Source organism: Pristiophorus japonicus, chromosome 20 (genome assembly GCF_044704955.1).
Source record: "Pristiophorus japonicus isolate sPriJap1 chromosome 20, sPriJap1.hap1, whole genome shotgun sequence".
Lineage (NCBI taxonomy): Eukaryota > Metazoa > Chordata > Chondrichthyes > Pristiophoridae > Pristiophorus > Pristiophorus japonicus.
In genome coordinates this window covers 15,935,882-15,961,968 of record NC_091996.1, presented here as the reverse complement: position 1 = coordinate 15,961,968, position 26,087 = coordinate 15,935,882, and the positions used below count along the sequence as shown (strand labels likewise).

General features: G+C 51.4%; 1 protein-coding gene across 1 annotated transcript in view; it reads left to right on the top strand.

Annotated features, from left to right (window-relative positions):
• LOC139233090 (hemicentin-1-like) overlaps positions 1-26,087 on the top strand; it is a 530,358-nt gene that overhangs the window by 136,491 nt on the left and 367,780 nt on the right. Inside the window, exons 15-22 of the mRNA XM_070863608.1 lie at positions 9,380-9,538; positions 9,665-9,859; positions 13,270-13,365; positions 15,546-15,673; positions 17,619-17,763; positions 20,756-20,868; positions 24,199-24,358; positions 25,611-25,776. Of these exons, the coding sequence (XP_070719709.1) occupies positions 9,380-9,538; positions 9,665-9,859; positions 13,270-13,365; positions 15,546-15,673; positions 17,619-17,763; positions 20,756-20,868; positions 24,199-24,358; positions 25,611-25,776 (1,162 nt within the window). The remainder of the gene's footprint in view (positions 1-9,379; positions 9,539-9,664; positions 9,860-13,269; positions 13,366-15,545; positions 15,674-17,618; positions 17,764-20,755; positions 20,869-24,198; positions 24,359-25,610; positions 25,777-26,087) is intronic.

The window sequence follows — 26,087 nt, the reverse complement described above, 5'->3', positions numbered from 1 at the left end:
GCAGTGTTTCTCCAGGTCACGGGGGGCAGTGCAGTTTTTCTCTGGGTCACGGGTCAGTGCAGTGTTACTCTGGGTCATGGACAGTGCAGTGTTACTCTGGGTCACGGGACAGTGCAGTGTTACTCTGGTCACGGGACAGTGCAATGTTACTCTGCGTCACAGGAGAGTGCAGTGTTACTCTGGGTCACTGGGACAGTGCAGTGTTACTCTGGGTCACGGGGGGGCAGTGCTGTGTTACACTGGGTCATGGACAGCAGCCGTGTTACTCTGGGCCATGGACAGTGCAGTGTTACTCTGGGGAACTGGACAGTGCAGTGTTTCTCTGGGTCACGGGGACAGTGCAGTGATACTCTGGTTCTCAGACAGTGCAGCATTACTCTGGGTCACAGGGACAGTGCAGTGTTACTCTGGGTCATGGACAGTGCAGTGTTACTCTGGGTCACGCAGACAGTGCAGGGTTACTGTGGGTCACGGGGACAGTGCAGTGTTACTCTGGGACACTGGGACAGTGCAGTGTTACTCTGGGTCACTTGGACAGTGCAGTGTTACTCTGGGTCACGGGGGACAGTGCAGTGTTACTCTGGGTCATGGGGACAGTGCAGTGTTACTCTGGGCCATGGGGGCAGTGCGGTGTTACTCTGGGTTATGGGACAGTGCAGTGTTACTCAGTCATGGACAGTGCAGTGTTACTCTGGGTCACGGGACAGCGCAGTGTTACTCTGGGTCATGGACAGTGCAGTGTTACTCTGGGTCATGGGCATTTCAGTGTTACTCTGGGTCATGGACAGTACAGTGTTACTCTGGGTCACGGGGACAATGCAGTGTTACTCAGGGTTACGGGGACAGTGCAGTGTTACTCAGGGTTACGGGGACAGTGCAGCCTTACTCTGGGTCACGGGGACAATGCAGTGTTACTCAGGGTTACGGGGACAGTGCAGTCTTACTCTGCATCATGTGCAGCGCAGTGTTACTCTGGGGCACGGGGACAGTGCAGTCTTACTCTGCGTCATGTGCAGTGCAGTGTTACTCTGGGGCACAGGGACAGTGCAGTGTAACTCTGGGTCATGGACAGTGCAGTGATACTCTGGGTCACGGGGACAGTGCAGTGTTAATCTGGGTCACGGGGACAGTGCAGTGTTACTCTCCGTCATGGGGGGACAGTGCAGTGTTACTCTGGGTCACGGGACAGTGCCGTGTTACTCTGGGTCATGGACAGTGCAGTGTTACTCTGGGTCACTGGACAGTGCAGTGTTACTCTGGGTCACTGGACAGTGCAGTGTTACTCTGGGTGATGGACAGTTCGATGTTACTCTGGGACATGGGGCAGTGCAATGTTAATCTGGGTCACAGGACAGTGCAGTGTTACTCTGGGTCATGGACAGTGCCGTGCTACTCTATGTCATGGACAGTGCAGTGTTATTCTGGGACACTGGACAGTACAGTGTTACTCTGGGTCACGGGACAGTGCAGGGTTACTCTGGGTCACTGGAGAGTGTCGTGTTATTCTGGGTCATGAACAGTGCAGTGTTACTCTGGGTCACGGGACAGTGCAGTGTTACTCTGGGTCACGGGACAGTGCAGTGTTACTCTGGGTCACGGGACAGTGCCGTGTTACTCTGGGTCACGGGACAGTGCAGTGTTACTATGGGTCACTGGGACAGTGCAGTGTTACTCTGGGTCACTGGGACAGTGCAGTGTTACTCTAGGTCATGGACAGTGCAGTGTTACTATGGGCCACGGGGACAGTGCAGTCTTACTCTGCGTCATGGACAGTCCCGTGTTACTCTGGGTCATGGGACAGTGCAGTGTTGCTCTGGGTCATGGAGAGTGCAGTGTTACTCTGGGTCATGGACAGTGCCATGTTATTCAGGGTCATGGGACAGTGCAGTGTTACTCTGGGTCATGGACAGTGCAATGTTAATCTGGATCAAGGACAGTGCAGTGTTACTCTGGGTCACTGGGGCAGTGCCGTGTTACTATAGGTCAGGGGGACAGTGCCGTGTTACTATAGGTCAGGGGGACAGTGCAGTGTTACTCTGGGTCACGGGACAGTGCAGTGTTACTCTGGGTCATGGACAGTGCAGTGTTAATCTGGTCACTGCGACAGTGCAGTGTTACTCTGGGTCATGGGACAGTGCAGTGTTACTCTGGGTCATGGACAGTGCAGTGTTACTCTGGGTCATGGACAGTGCAGTGTTACTATGGGCCACGGGAACAGTGCAGTCTTACTCTGCGTCATGGACAGTCCCGTGTTACTCTGGGTCATGGGACAGTGCAGTGTTGCTCTGGGTCATGGAGAGTGCAGTGTTACTCTGGGTCATGGACAGTGCCATGTTATTCAGGGTCATGGGACAGTGCAGTGTTACTCTGGGTCATGGACAGTGCAATGTTACTCTGGATCAAGGACAGTGCAGTGTTACTCTGGGTCACTGGGACAGTGCCGTGTTACTATAGGTCAGGGGGACAGTGCCGTGTTACTATAGGTCAGGGGGACAGTGCAGTGTTACTCTGGGTCATGGGACAGTGCAGTGTTACTCTGGGTCATGGACAGTGCCCTGTTACTCTGGGTCACAGGACAGTGCAGTGTTACTCTGGGTCACTGGACAGTGCAGTGTTACTCTGGGTCACTGGGCAGTGCAGTGTTACTCTGGGTGATGGACAGTTCGATGTTACTCTGGGACATGGGGCAGTGCAGTGTTACTCTGGGTCACAGGACAGTGCAGTGTTACTCTGGGTCATGGACAGTGCAGTGTTACTCTGGGTCATGGGACTGTGCAGTGTTACTCTGGGTCACTGGGACAGTGCAGTGTTACTCTGGGTCACGGGACAGTGCAGTGCTATTCTGGATCATTGGGAAAGTGCAGTGTTACTCTGGGTCACGGGTGGACAGTGCAGGGTTACTCTGGGTCATGGACAGTGCCGTGCTACTCTATGTCATGGACAGTGCAGTGTTATTCTGGGACACTGGACAGTACAGTGTTACTCTGGGTCACGGGACAGTGCAGGGTTACTCTGGGTCACTGGAGAGTGTCGTGTTATTCTGGGTCATGAACAGTGCAGCGTTACTCTGGGTCACGGGACAGTGCAGTGTTACTCTGGGTCACGGGACAGTGCCGTGTTACTCTGGGTCACGGGACAGTGCAGTGTTACTATGGGTCACTGGGACAGTGCAGTGTTACTCTGGGTCACTGGGACAGTGCAGTTTTACTCTAGGTCATGGACATTGCAGTGTTACTATGGGCCACGGGGACAGTGCAGTCTTACTCTGCGTCATTGACAGTCCCGTGTTACTCTGGGTCATGGGACAGTGCAGTGTTGCTCTGGGTCATGGAGAGTGCAGTGTTACTCTGGGTCATGGACAGTGCCATGTTATTCAGGGTCATGGGACAGTGCAGTGTTACTCTGGGTCATGGACAGTGCAATGTTAATCTGGATCAAGGACAGTGCAGTGTTACTCTGGGTCACTGGGGCAGTGCCGTGTTACTATAGGTCAGGGGGACAGTGCCGTGTTACTATAGGTCAGGGGGGCAGTGCAGTGTTACTCTGGGTCATGGGACAGTGCAGTGTTACTCTGGGTCATGGACAGTGCAGTGTTAATCTGGGTCACTGGGACAGTGCAGTGTTACTCTGGGTCATGGGACAGTGCAATGTTACTCTGGGTCATGGACAGTGCAGTGTTACTCTGGGTCATGGACAGTGCAGTGTTACTATGGGCCACGGGGACAGTGCAGTCTTACTCTGCGTCATGGACAGTCCCGTGTTACTCTGGGTCATGGGACAGTGCAGTGTTGCTCTGGGTCATAGAGAGTGCAGTGTTACTCTGGGTCATGGACAGTGCCATGTCATTCAGGGTCATGGGACAGTGCAGTGTTACTCCGGGTCATGGACAGTGCAATGTTACTCTGGATCAAGGACAGTGCAGTGTTACTCTGGGTCACTGGGACAGTGCCGTGTTACTATAGGTCAGGGGGACAGTGCCATGTTACTATAGGTCAGGGGGACAGTGCAGTGTTACTCTGGGTCATGGGACAGTGCAGTGTTACTCTGGGTCATGGACAGTGCAGTGTTAATCTGGGTCACTGGGACAGTGCAGTGTTACTCTGGGTCATGGGACAGTGCAGTGTGACTCTGGGTCATGGACAGTGCAGTGTTACTCTGGGTCATGGACAGTGCAGTGTTACTCTGGGTCATGGGACAGTGCAGTGTTACTCTGGGTCACGGGACAGTGCAGTGTTACTCTGGGTCACGGGACAGTGCAGTGCTACTCTGGATCATTGGGAAAGTGCAGTGTTACTCTGGGTCACGGGTGGACAGTGCAGGGTTACTCTGGGTCATGGACAGTGCCGTGCTACTCTATGTCATGGACAGTGCAGTGTTATTCTGGGACACTGGACAGTACAGTGTTACTCTGGGTCACGGGACAGTGCAGGGTTACTCTGGGTCACTGGAGAGTGTCGTGTTATTCTGGGTCATGAACAGTGCAGCGTTACTCTGGGTCACGGGACAGTGCAGTGTTACTCTGGGTCACGGGACAGTGCCGTGTTACTCTGGGTCACGGGACAGTGCAGTGTTACTATGGGTCACTGGGACAGTGCAGTGTTACTCTGGGTCACTGGGACAGTGCAGTGTTACTCTAGGTCATGGACAGTGCAGTGTTACTATGGGCCACGGGGACAGTGCAGTCTTACTCTGCGTCATGGACAGTCCCGTGTTACTCTGGGTCATGGGACAGTGCAGTGTTGCTCTGGGTCATGGGACAGTGCAGTGTTACTCTGGGTCACTGGGACAGTGCCGTGTTACTATAGGTCAGGGGGACAGTGCCATGTTACTATAGGTCAGGGGGACAGTGCAGTGTTACTCTGGGTCATGGGACAGTGCAGTGTTACTCTGGGTCATGGACAGTGCAGTGTTAATCTGGGTCACTGGGACAGTGCAGTGTTACTCTGGGTCATGGGACAGTGCAGTGTGACTCTGGGTCATGGACAGTGCAGTGTTACTCTGGGTCATGGACAGTGCAGTGTTACTCTGGGTCATGGGACAGTGCAGTGTTACTCTGGGTCACGGGACAGTGCAGTGTTACTCTGGGTAATGGACAGTGCAGTGTTACTCTGGGTCATGGACAGTGCAGTGTTACTCTGGGTCACGGGGACAGTGCAGTGTCACTCTCGGTCATGCACAGTGCAGTGTTACTCTGGGTCACGGGCCAGTGCAGTGTTACTCTGGGTCATGGGCAGTGTTGTGTTACTCTGGGTCACTGGGACAGTGCAGTGTTACTCTGGGTCATGGGACAATGCAGTCTTACTCTGGGTCACGGGGACAATGCGGTGTTACTCTGGGTTATGGTGCAGTGCAGTGTTACTCGGTCATGGACAGTGCAGTGTTACTCTGGGTCATGGGCAGTGCAGTGTTACTTGGTCACGGACAGTGCAGTGTTTCTCTGGGTCATGGACAGTGCAGTGTTACTCTGGGTCATGGACAGTGCAGTGTTACTCTGGGTCACGGGGACAGTGCACTGTTACTCTGGGTCACGGACAGTGCAGTTTTACTCTGGGCCATGGACAGTGCAGTGTTACTCTGGGTCATGGACAGTGCAGTGTTGCTCTCGGTCATGGACAGTACAGTGTTACTCTGGGTCAAGGGGACAGTGCAGTGTTACTCTGGGTCATGGACCGTGCAGTGTCACTCTAGGTCATGGGGACAGTGCCCTGTTACTCTGGGTCACGGCACAGTGCCGTGTTACTCTGGGTCATGGGGCAGTGCATTGTTGCTCTGGGTCATGGAGAGTGCAGTGTTAATCTGGGTCATGGGCCAGTGCAGTGCTACTCTGGATCACTGGGACTGTGCAGTGTTACTCTGGGTCACGGGGGGCAGTGCGGGGTTACTCTGGGTCATGGGCAGTGCCATGCTACTCTGGGCCATGGACAGTGCAGTGTTACTCTGGGTCATGGGACAGTGCTGTGTTACTCTGGGTCACGGGACACTGCAATGTTTCTCTGGGTCACGGGACAGTGCAGGGTTACTCTGGGTGACTGGACAGTGTCGTGTTACTCTGGGTCATGAACAGTGCAGTGTTACTCTGGGCCATGGGACAGTGCAGTCTTACTCTGGGTCACTGGACAGTGCAGTTTTACACTGGGGCATGGACAGCGCAATGTTACTCTGGGTCATGGGACAGTGCAGTGTTACTCTGGGTCACGGGACAGTGCAGTGTTACTCTGGGTCATGGGACAGTGCAGTGTTACTCTGGGTCAAGGGACAGTGCAGTGTTAATATGGGTCAGGGGTCAGTACAGTGTTACTCTGGGTCACGGGATCGTGCCGTGTTTCTCTGGGCCATGGACAGTGTAGTGTTACTCTGTGTCACAGGACAGTGCAGTGTTACTCTGGGTCACAGACAGTGCAGTGTTACTCTGGGTCACTGGGACAGTGCAGTGTTGCTCAGGGTCATGGACAGTGCAGTGTTACTCTGGGCCAAGGGGACAGTGCAGTGTTACTCTGGGTCACGGGACAGTGCAGTGTTACTCTGGGTCACGGGACAGTGTAATATTACTCTGGGCCATGGGACAGTGCAGCTTTACTCTGGGTCATGGACAGTGCAGTGTTACTCTGGGTCACGGGACAGTGCAGTTTTACTCTGGGTCATAGGCAGTGCAGTGTTACTCTGGGTCACGGGACTGTGCAGTTTTACTCTGGGTCATGGACAGTGCAGTGTTACACTGGGTCATGGGACTGTGCAGTGTTACTCTGGGTCACTGGGACAGTGCAGTGTTACTCTGGGTCATGGACAGTGCAGTGTCACTTTGGGTCACGGAGACAGTGCAGTGTTACTCTGGGGCATGGGACAATGCAGTGTAACTCTGGGTCATGGGACAGTGCAGTGTTACTATGGACCATGGGGAGACAGTGCAGTGTTACTTTGGGTCACGGGGACAGTGCAGTCTTACTCTGCGTCATGTGCAGTGCACTGTTACTCTGGGTCACGGGGGCAGTGTAGTGTAACTCTGGGTCATGGACAGTGCAGTGATACCATGGGCCACGGGGACAGTGCAGTGTTACTCTGGGTCACGGGGATAGTGCAGTGTTACTCTGGTTCATGGGGGGACAGTGCCGTGTTACACTGGGTAATGGACATTGTCGTGTTACTCTGGGTCATGGACAGTGCATTGTTACTCTGGGACACTGGACAGTACAATGTTACTCTGGGTCACGGGGCAATGCAGTGTTACTCTGGGTCACGGGACAGTGCCGTGTTACTCTGGGGCATGGACAGTGCAGTGTTACTCTGGGTCATGGACAGTGCAATGTTACTCTGGGTCACGGGGCAGTGCAGTGTTACTCTGGGTCAAAGGACAGTGCAGTGTTACTCTGGGTCACGGGACAGTGCATTGTTACTCTGGGTCACGGGACAGTGCAGTTTTACTCTGGGTCACGGGACTGTGCAGTGTTTCTCCGGGTCACGGGGGGCAGTGCAGTTTTACTCTGGGTCATGGGACAGTGCAGTGTTACTCTGGGCCATGGGACAGTGCAGTGTTACTCTGGGTCACTGGGACAGTGCAGTGTTACTCTGGGTCACTGGGACAGTGCAGTGTTACTCTGGGTCATGGGACAGTGCAGTGTTACTCTGGGTCATGGACAGTGCAGTGTCACTCTGGGTCACGGAGACAGTGCAATGTTACTCTGGGTCACGAGACAGTGCAGTGTTACTCTGGGGCATGGGGCAGTGCAGTGTTACTCTTAGTCATGGGACAGTGCAGTGTTACTCTGGGCCATGGGGAGACAGTGCAGTGTTACTCTGGGTCACCGGGACAGTGCAGTGTTACTCTGGGTCATGGGACAGTGCAGTGTTACTCTGGGTCACGGGGACAGTGCAATGTTACTCTGGGTCACGAGACAGTGCAGTGTTACTCTGGGTCATGGGGCAGTGCAGTGTTACTCTGGGTCATGGGACAGTGCAGTGTTACTCTGGGTCACGGGGACAGTGCAGCGTAACTCTGGGTCATGGGCAGTGCAGTGATACTCTGGGTCACGGGGACAGTACAGTGTTACTCTGGGTCATGGGGGACAGCGTAGGGTTACTCTGGGTCACGGACAGTGTAGTTTTACTCTGGGTCATGGGACAGTGCAGTGTTGCTCTGGGTCATGGGACAGTGCAGTGTTACTCTGGGTCACGGGCAGTGCAGTGTTACTCTGGGTCACGGACAGTGCAGTGTTACTCTGGGCCATGGGACAGTGCAGTTTTACTCTGGGTCATGGACAGTGCAGCGTTACTCTGGGTCACGGGACAGTGCAGTGTTACTCTGGGTCACGGGACTGTGCAGTGTTTCTCCGGGTCACGGGGTGGGGGGTGGCGGGCAGTGCAGTTTAACTCTGGGTCATGGGACAGTGCAGTGTTACTCTGGGTCATGGACAGTGCAGTGTTACTCTGGGTCACGGGACAGTGCAGTGTTACTCTGTGCCATGGGACAGTGCAGTTTTACTCTGGGTCATGGACAGTGCAGTGTTACTCTGGATCGCGGGACAGTGCAGTGTTACTCTGGGTCATGGGGACCGTGCAGTGTAACTCTAGGTCATGAACAGTGCAGTGTTACTCTGGGTCACGCACAGTGCAGTGTTACTCTGGGTCAGGGGACAGTGCAGTGTTACTCTGGGTCATGGGACAGTGTCGTGTTACTCTGGGTCACACGGCAGTGCAGTTTTACTCTGGGTCACTGGGGCAGTGCAGTGTTACTCTGGGTCACTGGGCAGTGCAGTTTTACTCTGGGTCACGGACAGTGCAGTGTTACTCTGGGTCATGGACAGTGCAGTGTTCCTCTGGTTAATGGACTGTGCAGTGTTACTCTGGGTCAGGGGACAGTGCAGTATTACTCTGGGTCATGGGACAGTGCTGTGTTACTCTGGGTCACACGACAGTGCAGTGTTACTCTGGATCACGGGGGGGATAGTGCAGTGTTACTCTGGGTTATGGGACAGTGCAGTGTTACTCTGGGTCACGGGGCAGTGCAGTGTTACTCTGGGTCATGGACAGTGCAGTGTTACTCTGGATCACTGGCGGACAGTGCGGCATTTTTGATCGACAATGCATAGTACCTGTACCATGGAGTCTTGAAACCTGGGTTCAATCCCCTACAGCTTGTAGTTCCCAACCTCCGCCGTGTTACTCTGCCGAATCGAGAAGCTTTCAGATCAGGCTTAAAATTAGCTGAGAATCATCCCTGGGCGTGGTGTCAGGTTAGTGGCTGGTCGAGAGCAAGCCGCCCATCGAAATAACTGTGACGTGTTGGAAGGATAAAAACATGGACTTCAAATTTTGACCGGATTGCCGCTGAGAGGTAAAACGATCTGTATTTGCAGTAACGGCGCTGAACTGTGTTTGTGCCCAGGTGATCTGGAGATGACGCTGGCCCCGTTCGCAGATGTTGATCCAGTTCGGGGCACGCTGAAGATAACGGAGGTGCAGGAGATGGATGCGGGAGAGTATACCTGTGTCGCAGCGAATGAGGCGGGCACCTCCTCCGCCAAGGTCACGTTAGACGTTGGTTGTAAGTTTTGATACGCGAACATTTTAAAAACTCAGCGTAAACCCGGGGTCTTGTGTGCTCGTGAATTGATGATGCGATTGAAGCGGTGAGCTGCCTCCGATGTAACCCCGCCTCCTTTTCCCCCAGTTGCCCCTCTCTTCTCAGAGACCCCCTCTGATGTCTCCGTGGCCATCGGAGCGAATTTGACGATGCCTTGCAGTGCGGAAGGGTATCCCGCTCCACTGGTCACCTGGCAACGACTTGATGGGCAGCCCATCTTCACCAAACCCGATTCAATGAGCCTTGTTAGCCAACTGGAGACCGGCAGCTTGTTCATTGAGAGTAAGTTTCGTTTGTTTTATTCATTCATTCGTGTGCTGTGAGCATCGCTGGCAAGACCGGCATTTATTGCCCATCCCTAATCGCCCTAGAGAAGGTGGTGGTGAGCCGCCTTCTTGAACCGTGTGGTGAAGGTGCTCCCACAGCGCTGTTGGGAAGGGTGTTTCAGGATTGTGACCCAGCGAGATGAAGGAACGGCGATCTATTTCCAAGTCAGGATGGTGTGTGACTTGGAGGGGAACGTGGAGGTGGTGGTGTTCCCATGCGCCTGCTGCCCTTGTCCTTCTAGGTGATAGAGGTCGTGGGTTTGGGAGGTGCTCCTGAAGAAGTCTTGGTGAGTTGTTGCAGTGCATCTTGTAGATGGTGCACACTGCAGCCAGGGGGTGCCGGTGGTGGAGGGGGTGAATGTTTAAGGTGTGGGGGGTGAATGTTTAAGGTGGGGGGGGGGGGGTGACTGTTCAAAGTGAGGGGAATGAATGTTTCAGGTGGGGTGGGTGCATGTTTAAGGTGGAGGGGGTGAATGTTTAAGGTGGGGGGGGTGAATGTTTAAGGTGGAGGGGATGAATGTTTAAGGTGGGGGGGGTGAATGTTTCAGGTGGGGGGTGGGTGAATGTTTAAGGTGGAGGGGGTGAATGTTTAAGGTGGAGGGGGTGAATGTTTAAGGTGGGGGTGGGTGAATGTTTAAGGTGGGGGGTGGGTGAATGTTTAAGGTGGAGGGGGTGAATGTTTAAGGTGGGGGTGGGTGAATGTTTAAGGTGGGTGGTGGGTGAATGTTTAAGGTGGGGGGGGTGAATGTTTAAGGTGGAGGGGGTGAATGTTTAAGGTGGAGGGGGTGAATGTTTAAGGTGGGGGGGGTGAATGTTTAAGGTGGGGGGGGTGAATGTTTAAGGTGGGGGGGGTGAATGTTTAAGGTGGGGGGGGTGAATGTTTAAGGTGGGGGGGGTGAATGTTTAAGGTGGAGGGGGTGAATGTTTAAGGTGGAGGGGGTGAATGTTTAAGGTGGGGGTGGGTGAATGTTTAAGGTGGGGGGTGGGTGAATGTTTAAGGTGGGGGTGGGTGAATGTTTAAGGTGGGGGGTGGGTGAATGTTTAAGGTGGGGGGGGTGAATGTTTAAGGTGGAGGGAGTGAATGTTTAAGGTGAAGGGGGTGAATGTTTAAGGTGGTGGAGTGAATGTTTAAGGTGGGGGGGGTGAATGTTTAAGGTGGAGGGGGTGAATGTTTAAGGTGGAGGGGGTAAATGTTTAAGGTGGGGGGTGGGTGAATGTTTAAGGTTGGGGGGGTGAATGTTTAAGGTGGAGGGAGTGAATGTTTAAGGTGGGGGGATGAATGTTTAAGGTGGGGGTGGGTGAATGTTTAAGGTGGAGGGGGTGAATGTCGAAGGTGGAGGGAGTGAATGGTTAAGGTGGGGGGTGGGTGAATGTTTAAGGTGGAGGGAGTGAATGTTTAAGGTGGGGGGATGAATGTTTAAGGTGGAGGGAGTGAATGTTTAAGGTGGGGGGGGTGAATGTTTAAGGTGGGGGGATGAATGTTTAAGGTGGAGGGAGTGAATGTTTAAGGTGGGGGGATGAATGTTTAAGGTGGAGGGAGTGAATGTTTAAGGTGGGGGGGGTGAATGTTTAAGGTGGGGGGATGAATGTTTAAGGTGGAGGGAGTGAATGTTTAAGGTGGGGGGGGTGAATGTTTAAGGTGGGGGGATGAATGTTTAAGGTGGAGGGAGTGAATGTTTAAGGTGGAGGGAGTGAATGTTTAAGGTGGGGGGGGTGAATGTTTAAGGTGGGGGGGGTGAATGTTTAAGGTGGAGGGAGTGAATGTTTAAGGTGGGGGGTGGGTGAATGTTTAAGGTTGGGGGGGTGAATGTTTAAGGTGGAGGGAGTGAATGTTTAAGGTGGGGGGATGAATGTTTAAGGTGGAGGGAGTGAATGTTTAAGGTGGGGGGGGTGAATGTTTAAGGTGGAGGGGGTGAATGTCGAAGGTGGAGGGAGTGAATGGTTAAGGTGGGTGGGGGGGAGTGAATGGTTAAGGTGGGGGGGGGGGAGTGAATGTCGAAGGTAAGGTGGTTCCATTGATCTTTTTCTCCATAATTTCTAAACTGATGAGTGACTCCAATCTTGTGTCTTAAGTGGGCCGTCTGACAAACCTCATGGAGAAGGCAGCCTGAAATGAAAGACCCCTTTAAAATCCATTAAAGAGGAGCTCGGAAAACGAGCTATTGGGATCTCCGAATACTCCTGTGTCAATAATCCGAGAGGGAGGGAAACAAAGAAAGTGAGCTGGGACAGCCTGAGCTCATTCCATGTCTGATCTTTACATTCAGCAGAGAGAGGCTTTTATCCCTCCAGTGCGACCTGCATTCAAACCCAGGATCCATAAATTTATAGGCAATGTTCTACCCCGTTAAACAGTCCCATTCCCCAGAAAACAAGCCGGACCTAAAAATGAGAAAAACAGAAAATCATATAATGTGGAATGTTGATTGAATATACAAAAACACAGTCTCATTGATGCCATAAAATAAAGTCAGACGCTTTATTGTAAAGGTGCCCAGAGACCCATTTCTGTTGGATTGCACATTAATCGCCGTAGATTAAAGCGCTCGCATGGCATTGCGTCAGCTGTGATACCTGGTTTCTTCATACTCCCCGCACACTTACACCTGCAGGACAGTTATCCCCGGTATCTTGGCCAATATTTATCCCTCAACCAACATCAATAAAACAGATTAACTGACCATTATCACATTGCTGTTTGTGGGAGCTTGCTGTGCACAAATTGGCTGCCGCGTTTCCCATATCGCAACAGTGACTGCGCTTCAAAATGTCCTTCATTTGGTTGTAAAGTGTTTTGGGGCATCCAGAGGTTGTGAAAGGCGCTATATAAATGCAAGTCTTTCTTTTTATGGCAAGAGTCAGCTGTGATCAGAGAATCAATCAAAGAAATTTACAGCACGGAAGGAGGCCATTTGGCCCATCGTGTCCGCGCCGGCCGACAAAGAGCTATCCAGCCTAATCCCACTTTCCAGCTCTTGGTCCGTTGCCCTGTAGGTTACAGCCCTTCAAGTGCACATCCAAGTACTTTTTAAATGTGGTGAGGCTTTTCACCTCTACCACCCTTTCAGGCAGTGAGTTCCAGACCCCCACCACACTCTGGGTATGAAATTCCCCCTCAAATCTCCTCTAAACCTCCTGCCAATTACTTTAAATCTACGCCCCCTGGTTGTTGACCTCTCTGCTAAGGGAAATAGATCCTTCCTATCCACTCTATCTAGGCCCCTCATAATTTTATACACCTCAAACAGGTCTCCCCTCAGCCTCCTCTGTTTCAAAGAAAACTGAACCGGCCTATTCTTGGTTCTCTCCCCCTGCCCCCCTCCACAGCTGGTACTGGACTTAACACCTGCTCTTTGCTATTTACAGGTGTTTGGTTGGATGATGAAGCCAGGTACGTTTGTGAGGCACAGAACCAGTTTGGAGTGATCCGTGCAGAGGTGACACTGACTATCACTGGTCTTGGTGAGTCACAGCATGTCCTAGTGTTGAAACAGGCCCTTTGGCCCATTAGCTCTGCACCAGTCAGTTTGTTTTAACCCCACATGAGTTATCTAATCCAACTCTACTGCCTTTTACCCATACCTTTTTAATATTTCTCTCTTTCAAGCAAATATCTAATTCCATTAAAGAAGAATTTCTGGCTTCTGCTTCAACAGTGGTTTGTGGCCGAGAATTCCACATTTTAACCAGCTTTTGCGTGAAGAATTTTTCTCTAAATTCACCTTTCATTCTTTTAGCGATTGCCTTAAATTTTTGCCGCCTTATTCCCACCGACTGACCAGTGGAAACAAACGATCACTCTTCATCCTAATAGAGCCATTCATGATTTTGAAGACCTCTTTCAGGGCAACCTTAACCTTCTCAGCTCTAGTGAGAAAAGCCTTAACGTCTCGCGTCTCTGTTTATGGCTGAAATCCCTCATGTCCGGTAACGTCCTGGTGAATGTGCAATGCACCGTTTCCGTCGTCATATTATCCTTCCGATAACAGGGTGGGCAAAACTCCATCCGATGTAGAGCCGAAGTAAGGAGTGAGGGCCATGCAAGTGGAGCGCCACACGGTATTTGACTGTGCCGCGTCTAGTTTGGGAATGCCATTGCACGCAAGGCATTGCACCTCTTATTCTTCACCTTTATCAGTACATATATTCCACATGCAGAGGAGGAAGAGACCAGAGGGAGAAATTCGCATTGTTTGGACCTCCTGTTAGCGGCGCTGGGGTGGGTGGGGGAAGGGGTGGCGGTACCGCCTCCGGCGAAATTGCGTGGGCGTTAGCGGAGGCACAAACCGGCAGCGCCCCGCTCCCGCCGGTACTGCCGTGGGCTGCTGTGCGGGCAACGATGACATCATCACAGTGCGCAGCGACCCCTTTTCGCCCCCTCGGCGGAAATTGGGTAGCGTCCCGTGAGGCCGCTGCGGACAACGTCCGTGCCTCGTTCCGCACGCTGCTCGCGGGGCAAGAAGTAAAGGGAAGGTGCGTGCCGGCATTTTTTTATTTGTCCGGCTTACCAGTTGGGCCTTTGGCAGCCGATTTCGCGGGCTCTGTGCCGCGATGGTGCAATCCGGCGCTCCGCCTCTGTGCCGGGCTGCGGCCACGGCACCCTGCGTCTCCCCGGTGGTGGAACGGTGCTCCCTCGCCCCACGGCAGAGCTCGCAGCGTGCCTGCTCCCTTAACGGAAGGGGAGGGGTCCTGTGCTCACGCCAGCGAGGCGCCGGGAAATTCGTCCACTTACCGCCCCAGTCCCACCGCCCCCCCCCCAAGAGGAAGTGGATGCCCGACAATGCGTTCCACTTTCTCTCAGCGGGGGCGGGGGGGCGGGGGGAGGGGATGCGGTAACACCAATTTCGCGGCTAGAGCGGGACTTCCACACCGGGTGCAGGAAAACCTGCCTCGCCTCGGTTAACGCCCCCAAACGGGGCAAAACCAAATTTCGCGCCCCCCCCCCCCCCAGGTTTTGCGCTGGATGAGAAGGAGGAGATTTCATTCCATTGAAAATCTGGTGCTGCCCATTCTGCCTTTTCCATTAGTTGTGGTAAATGGAAAGTATAAATATCTAAATAGCAGCAGAATTCTGGCAGGGTAGCAGCAAATCTTTGTGGCTCTTTGGGCAGAATGGGCGTGCCGACGTATGCCTCTCCTGTGCTTTTTTATGCCATTGGGGTGTTTTACACATGGGGCACAGGCATCTCACTCACACTTACCGTCTAACTGGGGTCTGAGTCACATGAGCCACTTGGTACTCCATGTTGTGTTACACAGCTCTACACTCTCCTTTCCATCCAAAGTCCTTCTTTGGGTAAATACTTAGATTTTCTGACTAGAAATTAAAATAAGAGAGGTGCGTATTGTTTTACAAGACGGTAACTCCCTTTTTGTTCAGGTTGTGTCAATAAAGCCGTGTGTTATGAAGCGGTCTGTGTGTAGCTCTGCGGAGCTGACCTGGGGTGAGGTTGTACTGAGAGGAGGTGCCGCTAGCAGACTGTGGAGACTGAGAGGCTGAACAGAGGGGAGATTGCAGTAAAAGCAATAATCTTCTCTGGTTGTGTTGCTGGAATGCACTGATCAAAAAGAGCAGTTTCATTAGTAGTGAAATTCCAAATTGACCATGTCCGACTTTAACACCCTTCTGTTTTTATGTAAAGTTGCCCCTGAAGTGGTAGAAAGTGCCTCAGTCATCAGTGTGCTGGAGGGTCGCTCACTGACGTTACCCTGTGTGGTGTTGGCTGGTAACCCCTTCCCTGAACGTTACTGGTTAAAGGACAACCAGCTGGTGAGTATATTCCCCACCTTCAGACCTTCCTCATTCTGCTTTCAATTGCCTCTAAACGCAAAGCCTGAGCCATTTATCAATATTTATTTTCCATGATGCCTCTTTTTGACACTCCTCTTGGAGTCTTCCCTTTCGTCTTTCGGACGCGACGTTAAACCGAGGCCCCGTCTGCCCTCTCGGTTGGGCGGAATAGATCCCATGGCCAATATTTTGAAGAAGAGCAGAAAAGTTCTCCCGGTGTCCTGGCCAATATTTATCCCTCAATCAACCTCACCAAAACAGATTCTCTGGTCATTATCACATTGCTTTTTGTGCACAAATTGGCTGCCGTGTTTTCCACATTACGACAGTGACTACGCTCCAAAAGTACTTAAGTGGCTGTAAAGCACTTTGAGACGTCCTGAGGTCATGAAAGGCACTATATAAATGCAAGTCTCCTTGGGTTGAGGGAAGATTACATTTATTTAGTGTCTTTCACAACCACCTATCTTGATTTTGGCCAGGACACCAGGGACACCTCCCCTGCCCTTTTATGTCCATCTGAGAGAACAGACAGGGCCTCAGTTTAACAGCTCCTCCGAAAGGTGTTACTCCAACAGTGCAGCGCCCCATCAGCACTGCACTGGAGCGTTAGCCTAGATTTATGTGCTCAAGTTCCTGGAGTGGGACTTGAACCCACAACCTTCTGCCGCAGAGGCGAGTGTGATACCCACTGAGCTACAGCTGACACTGGGAGGGTGTGGGGAAGGTGAATGATGATGATATTTCTCTCCAGAAGGAAGGAGAGTCACTTTAAGATGATTTGCTTACTTCATAGTGGCTGGCAAGAGGAGATATTGCCAATGGCCTAGAAGTAGGCTTGCAGCCTATTGAGCTGCATTAATGGTGCTTGACATGAGAGACTTGGAGAGAGAATGAGAGGGAGAGAGGATATAAAATAACGATTGCAAAATGAGGGCCATCAGGTATGGTGTTAAAATGGGTCTTGGGGACTTGTAATGCTTGGGGACGTCACAGTTGAACCTAATTCTATTCACCCGATGTCCACACACATACTTTCCAGCACAGGCCACCCGATAGCAATCAGGAGTGAGAATCCTCGCTGACTTTACCCAACTTATAGCAGCCTAATTGACGACCTTGCTGGGGTCAGCTAACTCTGCACAGACCACAAATCTAACCTGGACCTTCTGGTGCGAATGACTTAGTACCATTGCGAACAATGCCTTTACCCCTCCCCCCCCCCCCCAGTGGGCCAGGGGAGAGCTTCGGGCCTAGAAACTGGGGAACGCTGGAGACCGGCTGGTAACCAGGGTAACGACCACTGACGGAGATGGTGTAGGCAGTACTGGCACACTTGGTGCTGCCTGCTCATCGCCATCAGTGTGGCAGCGATTTGCTCTTGCAACGCGCCCTCTGCAGAGCTAATCTCAGAAGGAGGCCAAAGGCCGCCTCGGTCTCCCGCTCGCGGTGTAGGGGAACGGGGGTCAGGAAGGAACGGCCCCAGCAGTTGCTTCAATAACATTAGCTGCTGTTTGTGGATTTTTGTTTATTTACGATATGAATGCAGATAAAAGAAATCGCATCAGTGGTCACCTTCAATCGTGGCAATGGAGTTCACCCATTGATTTACTGACCCACGAACACTGTAGGCCTCCCGGAAAGCTGCCAGGAGGAGTCAACATTATCAGGACTGAAAGACCTTTTAATGGCAGCAAGTACTGACGTGAGTTAGTCGTGAATTAGCGCAGGCGGCAGTGGGAGCGGAGAAATCTAACATGGATGAGCTGGCGTCCACACAGGAAGGGAAGGGAAGGGAGAACTGGAGAACTAAAGAGAAACCTCTCCTCTCGCCACTGACTACACACACACACAGTAATATGTCTCTTGCCGCATAGTCACTTCTGAGAGTTAATGCAGGAATCCCATCCTTCCTCCCCTACAGCTGAGTTTGGACAGGCGCCTGTCAATCCGGAGTGACGGCAGCTTCCATATTGAGAGAGCAGAACAAGGAGATGCTGGGAAATACATGTGCACCATCACGAATGCGGTGGGCTCTGTTAATAAGACCATCTCAGTGTACGTCCATGGTGAGTGGTGTGGAGAGGGATGTGGCGATTATTTTTGCCAAGGTTTCTACCCCGTTTCATTGTGGTGCCCATGCCGACCTGCTCTCAACATTGCCCAGGATGGAGGTCCACGGGATTTTTGATGTGTTCCACCTCCTGAGTGCAAGCAGGAGTCCATCCACAAGGGTTCCCTCGGCTCACAGCTGTGGTTGTGAAAGCATGGTTTGAGAGGCGCCTCCCCTCTCACATTCTCTCCACGTGAGCAAGCTCTCACTGATCCTGACTGACTGCTTCTCAGTCGCACATGGTTGAGGTGAGGCCTCAGGAGATGGAGTGGAGCATGGACCTACAACCTGGTGTATCCTGTTTTTTAGAATGTATTTATTCATTGGATGTGGGCATCGCTGGCAAGGCTGGCATTTATTGCCCATTCCCTAATTGCCCTCGAGAAGGAGGTGGTGAGCCGCCATTTCAGAGAGCAGTTACGAGTCAACTACATTGCTGTGGGTCTGGAGTCATATATAGGCCCAGACCGGGTCAGGGGGGCAGATTTCCTTCCCTAAAAGACATTAGTGAAGCACATTGGTTTTTACAACAATCCGGTTGTTTCCCGGTCACTATTACTGACACTAGCTTCTTCATTCCGGATTTATTTAATGAACGGAATTTGAATTCCCCAGTTGCCGTGGTGGGATTTGAACTCATGTCTCTGGACCATGAGTCCAGACCACTGGATTACTGGTCCAGTAAGATAACCAAAATGCTAGCTGGTGCTTGTGAAAGCATGGTTTGAGAGGCGCCTCCCCTCTCACGTTCTCTCCACGTGAGCAAGCTCTCACTGATCCTGACTGACTGCTTCTCAGTCGCACATGGTTGAGGTGAGGCCTCAGGAGATGGAGTGAGGAGCATGGACCTACAATCTGGTGTATAATGTTAGTGTTCCAGTGTCCATACGTGGCCTGGCAAACTGCACATTTCTTGATTTGCCGAAAGTGATCGGAAAATAAACAAACGGAGGTCAAGTGTAATCAGAATTGTTTATCATCTTGATTGTGAAGTTCCCTGTTTAACTCGGAGCAGATTACTAAAACCAGTTCCCTTGGGGGGGGGGGGGGGGGGCGGAGGGAGTGGGACTTTCATGTGCACACGCCCTCTGGAGTGCAGCGTCCGGCCCCCTGACATAATTGGAGTGGCGCGACTCTGCACGGCCAGAGGTCATCCTATAGCGTAGCGGGGAGAGGGGGCCGGGGGGGGGAGGTCTGCACCCATGCATGGCCAGACTGCGTTAGCACCGGATGAGTTCTGTGGTTGCTGCAGCTGTAGCCATTGCAACCGGCGAGTACGGAAGAGAGTGGGGCGGGGGGAGGGGGGGCTAAACCTGCGACCTGAACCGGACTGGGGAAGGATGACCTGCGACACCGGGGGTTGGTGCAGTACGTACTTGGTTGGTGCAGGCTTCTTTGACAGCACCTCCCAAACCTGCAACTGTAATCCATGCACCTGTGAGTATGCTCGCAGGTTTGTAGAGCTGTTGACCCAATGGAGTGCTCGCTACACGGGAGTCCTCCCTTTATTTATTGGGGACTTGGCCTGGAGGGTGTTGCACGGAGCAGTCCCGTGCAATCGGTTTTTAAGTCGGTTCACGGGCTCCCAGGCTGCCTGCAATTTCTGCGGTTTGGAGGAGTCCGTGTTCCATGGTTTTATCGAATGTGCGAGGTTGTAGCCCCTCTTTCAATATTTGAAGGGGCTGCTCTTCAAATTCTGGTTGCACTTGAGCCCCACGCTCCTGATCTTTGGGCACCCTGTGTGGAGGGGAGCGGGTAGGTCTGAAGGCCTCCTCGTAGGACTGCTCCTGGGCACGGCCAAGGGGGCCATCACCCGGTCCAGGCAGCGGGTGGTTGAGGGGGTCATTCAACCCGACTGCCTGCCTCTCTTCTGCGGTTATGTTTGTGCCTGGTGATGGAACACATGGTGTCCACCGGTACGCTCGTGGCCTTCAGCGAGAGGTGGGCACCCGGAGGGACTGGAATGCATTATTACCCCCGGCAACCAAATTTTAATTTGGTTTAAGTTTACTGTCAATAGTTTAATTTGTTAATGTGTTGGTTTTAGTGTCCCCCTTTAATAAGGGGGCATTTGATTTATGGTTTCAACTTAAAATAGTTGTCGAGCTGTTGCACTGTGAGTGGCTTAGCCAGTCACGTGATGTTCACAAGACTCAATAAAACCCCAGTCAGTTGGGTTTAAGTCACCCACGATGAGGTATGCAGTTGTGAGCCTAGTGGATGAACTGGTAAGGTGTAGTGTAATTGTTAAACCTTTGTTAATAAACAAACTAGTTCCTAATAGCAGTGTGCTGCTACGAATTCTTAAGCAAATGACCCATAAAGTAAACACATTACATCGACCGCTACCACCAAGTAAGGGCATGGGAGAACCATCACCTGAAAGTTCCCCTCCCAAGTCACACACCATCCTGACTTGGAAATATTTTGGCCGTTCCTTCATCGTCGCTGGGTCACAATCCTGGAACTCCCTCCCTAACAGCACTGTGGGAGCACCTTCACCACACGGACTGCAGCAGTTCAAGAAGGCGGCTCACCACCACCTTCTCGAGGGCAATTAGGGACGGGCAATAAATGTCAGTGCGCCCACATTCCAGGAATGAATAAATACAATTTTAAAAGTACGTACTGACACTGTCCAGTGTCTTCCATGCCATTAATGACCAACCTCGGCTCGGTCACGAAGGGAAGCACTGAATTGCAGAGGTTGGATGAAGGCACTTCACCCACAAAGGAAAGAGGGAAATTCAGGGAGAGGTTCACCCAGGGCTGCTGTCATGTAAATTCTTGGGACTCCGTGCCAGAGAAATCTCTTGGGAATCGGTCCAAAAAGAAGGGCGCAGTGATCACTCAAAAAGGAGATTGCAAAATATTTGATAAAATTGTAAATTATTGATACCAATTTGCCTGTGCATGTGTTTAAGCTGTGTATTTCTTTTGATATATAGTACTTCCATCAATCAAAGCTGGTCGCACTGTCCTCATCACTGATGAGGGGGTGGCTGTCACTCTGCTGTGTGAGTCCAGCGGTGCTCCGAAACCAACTGTCTCCTGGTCCAAGGTAAGGACTTCATCTAACTCCTTTATAGAAACATAGAAAATAGGTGCAGGAGTAGGCCATTCGGCCCTTCTAGCCTGCACCGCCATTCAATGAGTTCATGGCTGAACATGCAACTTCAGTACCCCATTCCTGCTTTCTCACCATACCCCTTGATCCCCCTAGTAGTAAGTAGTAAGGTATGACCCAATCACAGGGCAGTGTCTTAAAAATGGTCACATCGACAGGTTCTTCACTCTGGTTACAGAGCTGGACAGGGTAGATGCAGGGAGGATGTTTCTCCTGCCTGGCGAATCCAGAACCAGGGGTCACAGTCTCAGAATAAGGGGTCGGCCATTTAGGACTGAGATGAGGAGAAATTTCTTCACTCAGAAGGTAGTGAATCTTTGGAACTCTCTACCCCAGAGGGCTGTGGAGGCTGGGTCGTTGAGTATATTTACAACAGAGATCGATAGATTTTTGAATATTAAGGGATATGGGGATAGTGCAGGAAAGTGGGGTTGAGGTAGAAGGTCAGCCATGATCTCATTGAATGGCAGTGCAGGCTCGAGGGGCCGAATGGCCTACTCCTGCTCCTAATTCTTATGTTCTTATGTTAACATGTTAGGAAGGAATATGAACCGAAGAATTGTAGACTTCAGTGGCCCATTGTAAGAAGGATATAAAAGCAGTGGAGAAGGCACAGTGCAGCTTCAGAGGGAAGGCGACACGTGTGGAAAGTTGGGATTTTTGCAGAGGGACTCGAGAAGCTCGGGCTTTCTTCACACGAGCCGACAAAGTTTAACCGTGATCCGATAGAAACTTTAAAGATCATGAGAGGTTATGACAAGTAACTGATAGAGTGTTGGCCCCGATATTTACGGTGGGGGGGGGGGGGCCGGGGAGCCCAGCAATCCTGGGAACGCGGGGAATCTGCCGAACTTAACGGCTGGATCTCGTTACCATTTTTTAATTACGTTTCCCGCCGGTCAGATTGCCGGGCTGCCGGGAGGGAAAGCAGCCTTCAAAAAAAGTAATTACAGAGTTAGAAAAATATTCGTTCACAGAGGGTGGTTAGAATGTGGAATTCTTTGCCACAAAACCTGGTTGAATTAGAGTCTATAATTTCTTTTACAAAAGCTAGTTACTTGTGTCACAAATTTGACAACAAACTGGCAATCTCACGGAGATATTGTGAAGGTATGTCGTACGTAAAGGAGGATTGTCAGATGGACAGCCCACCTAGTGAGTGTAGATGATCCAGCCTTCGGGAACTGATGGCATTGTGGACTCAACAGATCAGTCATTAGATTAAGGGCTACATCGGATTACACAGGATATACAGCACAGAAACTGGCCATTCGGCCCAACCAGTCCATGCCGGCGTTTATGCTCCACTCGAAACTCCTCCCATCTTTCCTCATCTAAATCTATCAGCATAACCCTCTATTCCCTTCTACATAAGAACATATGAAATAGGAGCAGGAGTAGGCCATTCGGCCCCTCGAGCCGGCTCCGCAGTGCAATAAGATCATGGCTGACCTGATCTTGGCCTCAACTCCATTTCCCTGTCTGCCCCCCATAACCCTTGACTTTCTTATTGTTCAGAAATCTTTCTATCTACACCTTAAATATATCCACCTTCTCCCTCATATGCTTGTCCAGCCTCCCCTTAAATGCATCGATACTATTCGCTTCAACCACTCCCTGTGGTAGCGAGTTCCACATTCTCACCACTCTCTGGGTAAAGAAGTTTCTTCTGAATTCCCTATTGGATTTCTTGGAAACTATCTTATATTGATGGCCTCTAGTTATGCTCTTCCCCACAAGTGGAAACGTTCTCTCTGTATCCACTCTATCCAAACCTTTCATAATTTTAAAGACCTCTATTAGGTCACCCCTCAGCCTTTTTTCAAGAGAAAAGAGACCCAGCCTGTTCATCCTTTCCTGATAGGTATACCCTTGCATTTCTGATATGATCCTTGTAAATCTTCTCTGCACCCTCTCCAGTGCCTTTATATCCTTTTTATAATATGATCCAGAACTGTACGCAGTCTCACTCATAGGCGAACCCTTGAGGATGACTTGCTTCCATGTGAGTTCACACATGTTTCAATGAAGGACCCGATATTCTAGTCCTGAACTCCAGTTAAAAGGGTGGAAGGTGCCTGTGCGTGGATATTTTTTAACGTGTGGTGACCGTTGCACATCAGCCACCACACGGGCTCGACAGAGCTAGGCCTTTATGCAGTGGCAAGGATTAACCAGGGCGACTGGAGACCTGCTCTGCTGCACGGACCGAGTGCGCACACATATTGCAGTGTGGGCTGACCCGTGCTGTCCCTGGGCCCTTGCCTCTTCTGGGCCCCAGTACTCCAGTACGCAGTACTCCCAAGTGTGGTCCAACCAAGGTTCGATACAGGTTTAGCATAACTTCCCTACTTTTCAATTCTATCTCTCTAGAAATAAACCCGAGTGCTTGGTTTGCTGTTTTTATGGCCTTGCTAATCTGTGTCGCAACCTGTGACTCCTGTAACAGGAAGCTTGATCTGCAGAAGCTGTCCATGATCTGGCGATCAGATCTGACAATTGGGCCTTCCTTGGCGTCCGACTGACCTACAAAAAAGCGCCACGAAACGAAGGCGGGAGAGAGTAGAACATGCTAGTCCTTGTCCTGCAGCAAGAATGAGTGAACAACAACAACTTGTATTTATATAGCGCCTTTAACGTATTATGTAGTATTATGCGATAAAAAATTGACACCGAACCACATAAGTAGAAATTAGTGCAGGTGACCAAAAGGTTGGTCAAAGAGGTAGGTTTTACATAGTATCTTGAAGGAGGAACGAGAGGTGGAGAGGCAGAGAGGTTTAGGGAGGAAATTCCAGAGCTTGGGGCCTAGGTATCATAAGGCATGACCACCAATGGTTGAGCAATTATAATCAGGGCTGCTTGAAGGCAGATTTAGAGGAGCGCAGACATCTCGGGGGGGTTTGTGGAGTTGGAGGAGATTACAGAGATAGGGAGGGGTGAGGCCATGGAGGGATATGAAAACAAGGATGAGAATTTTGAAATCGAGACGTTGTTTATCCGGGAGCCAATGTAGCTCAGCGAGCACAGGGCTGATGGGTGAGCGGGACTCAGTGCGAGTTAGGACAGTAAAGTCAATGTGCTGGTGCAATGACAGAGGCTTGGGACAGGTCACCTTCCTACTCCTTTGGCTGGAAATGAGATAAGGAGATCAACAGAGCGGGCAGGGGCGGTCACGAGAATTACTTTAACGATTAGTAGAAACTTTTTTCTTCTGATCATTTGAAGGATTGTGCCTTCATCGTTTTGTGATGCACTCCCCAGGGAAAAGAACTCCTGCCTCGACTCGAGCTGCAGCATTACATTGACGCAAGCGGGAGCCTCCTGATCCCAACTCCATCCTTTGAAGATTCGGGAGTCTACGTCTGCACTGTTACCAATGTAGCAGGGGCGGCCCGCCGAGAAATGCAGCTATTTGTTCACAGTAAGGAGCTTGGTGACGTTACAGTTACAATTAGATCGATATACACCCAGACCTGTCAAACCCACATACTACACTTATCCTGCATGGGGATAAAGTGGACACTCGAGGGAGAATTTTAGCCCCCAGTAGGGGCGGGATGGTGCGTTTCAGGTGGAGGATGGGAGGTTGGGTGGGAGAGTCTGGGGTAGGTTAAAATTTCCAAATGACGAAACCCAACCCAAACGCATTCAGTCCTGGTTTTAACAGAGGCGGGTTGTGGAAGGGCCACGACTAGTCTGCTCTCGAGAGGTGGGTCAGTTATTTAAATATGTTCATAAGGCCGTGTCTCTCAAATATTAACTGACTCTTGCATTTAACCGCGGGATGGTTTGCCCAGGGCTCGGAAAACCCAGCAGCTGAAGGGAAGCGGGAATAGGCCGGATCCAGAGTTAAGTGCCTTTCCAGTACTGCTTGTGGGCCAGAAGGAGCGAGCATCCCCCCCCCCACCCCACCACTCCAACCAAAGCTGCCGTGTTTGGTATTCCTCCCTGCTATTGTCCCCCCTTCAACCCACGATCCGATGACCCCCCCCACCCTGCGATTCAAAGCCCCCCCCGACCCACGATATCTTCAACCCCGCTCCCACCGGCGATCTCCCTGTCTCCCTCCCTTCCTCCCCTCCTCGCTGCTCCCAGGCTGCGGCCTACCAATGCAGGCCTTCCTGCCCACCGGCCAGCCCGTCGGCCTCTCAATCTGGCTGTCTGCCGCTCAGGAAACAGCAAAAAACACATTCAAATGAGGTCCTGCTGTTAAATTCAGCAGGAGCTCCGTGTTGCCCGCTGCAATGTATGCACCTGTAAGCATGCTCACAGGCTGGTAGAGCTGTTGCGTTGTGAGTGGCTGAGCCAGTCACGTGATGTTCACAAGGCTCAATAAAACCCCAGCCAGTTGGGTTCGGGGGATCCACGATGAGCCTGGTGGATGAACTGGTAATGTGTAGTGTGATTGTTAAACCTTTTGCTAATAAACCAACTAGTTCTTAATAGCAATGTGTTGCTATGAATTCTTAAGCAAAGAACCCATGAAGCAAATACATTACACCTGCATTTCTGGGTTTCCCGCTATTTCCACAATCAGTTCCTCAACATTGAGTGCAAAATTCACAGATCCAAATGAATGGGATGAAAGGAACTAAAGCATTTGATATTATTGCGACTCTGTTCTTAAATATTAAGTTTTGATTTCACCCTTTTTGTTTTCTCCTCCACTGAAGCAAAACCAAAGATTGAAGGAGTGAACCCAGATAATCTGGATGGGCCAATTGAAATCACTGCCACTGCGGGGTCAGAGGTGACGCTACCCTGTGAGGTCCAGGGCTCTCCTCCCCCCATCATCCGGTGGAAGAAGGACTCCCGACTGGTGCCGGTCGTGTCAGCCAGGTAATGCATCACCACAGGCAACGACGCGCTGTAGCAAGGCCCGCACCTCGGAGCCACACTCCAGCGAGGGTAGTGGCACTGTGGTGGATAAAGGAAAATAGAAAGACTTGCATTTATGTAGCGCCTTTCACGACCACTGGATGTCCCAAAGCGCTTTACAGCCAATGAAGTACGTGTTGGAATGTAGGAATTGCCGCAGCCAAATTGTGCACAGCAAGCTCCCACACGCACAGCAATGTGATAATGACCAGAGAATCTGTTTTTTTTGTTATGTTGATTGAGGGATAAATATTGGGCAGGACACCAGGGAG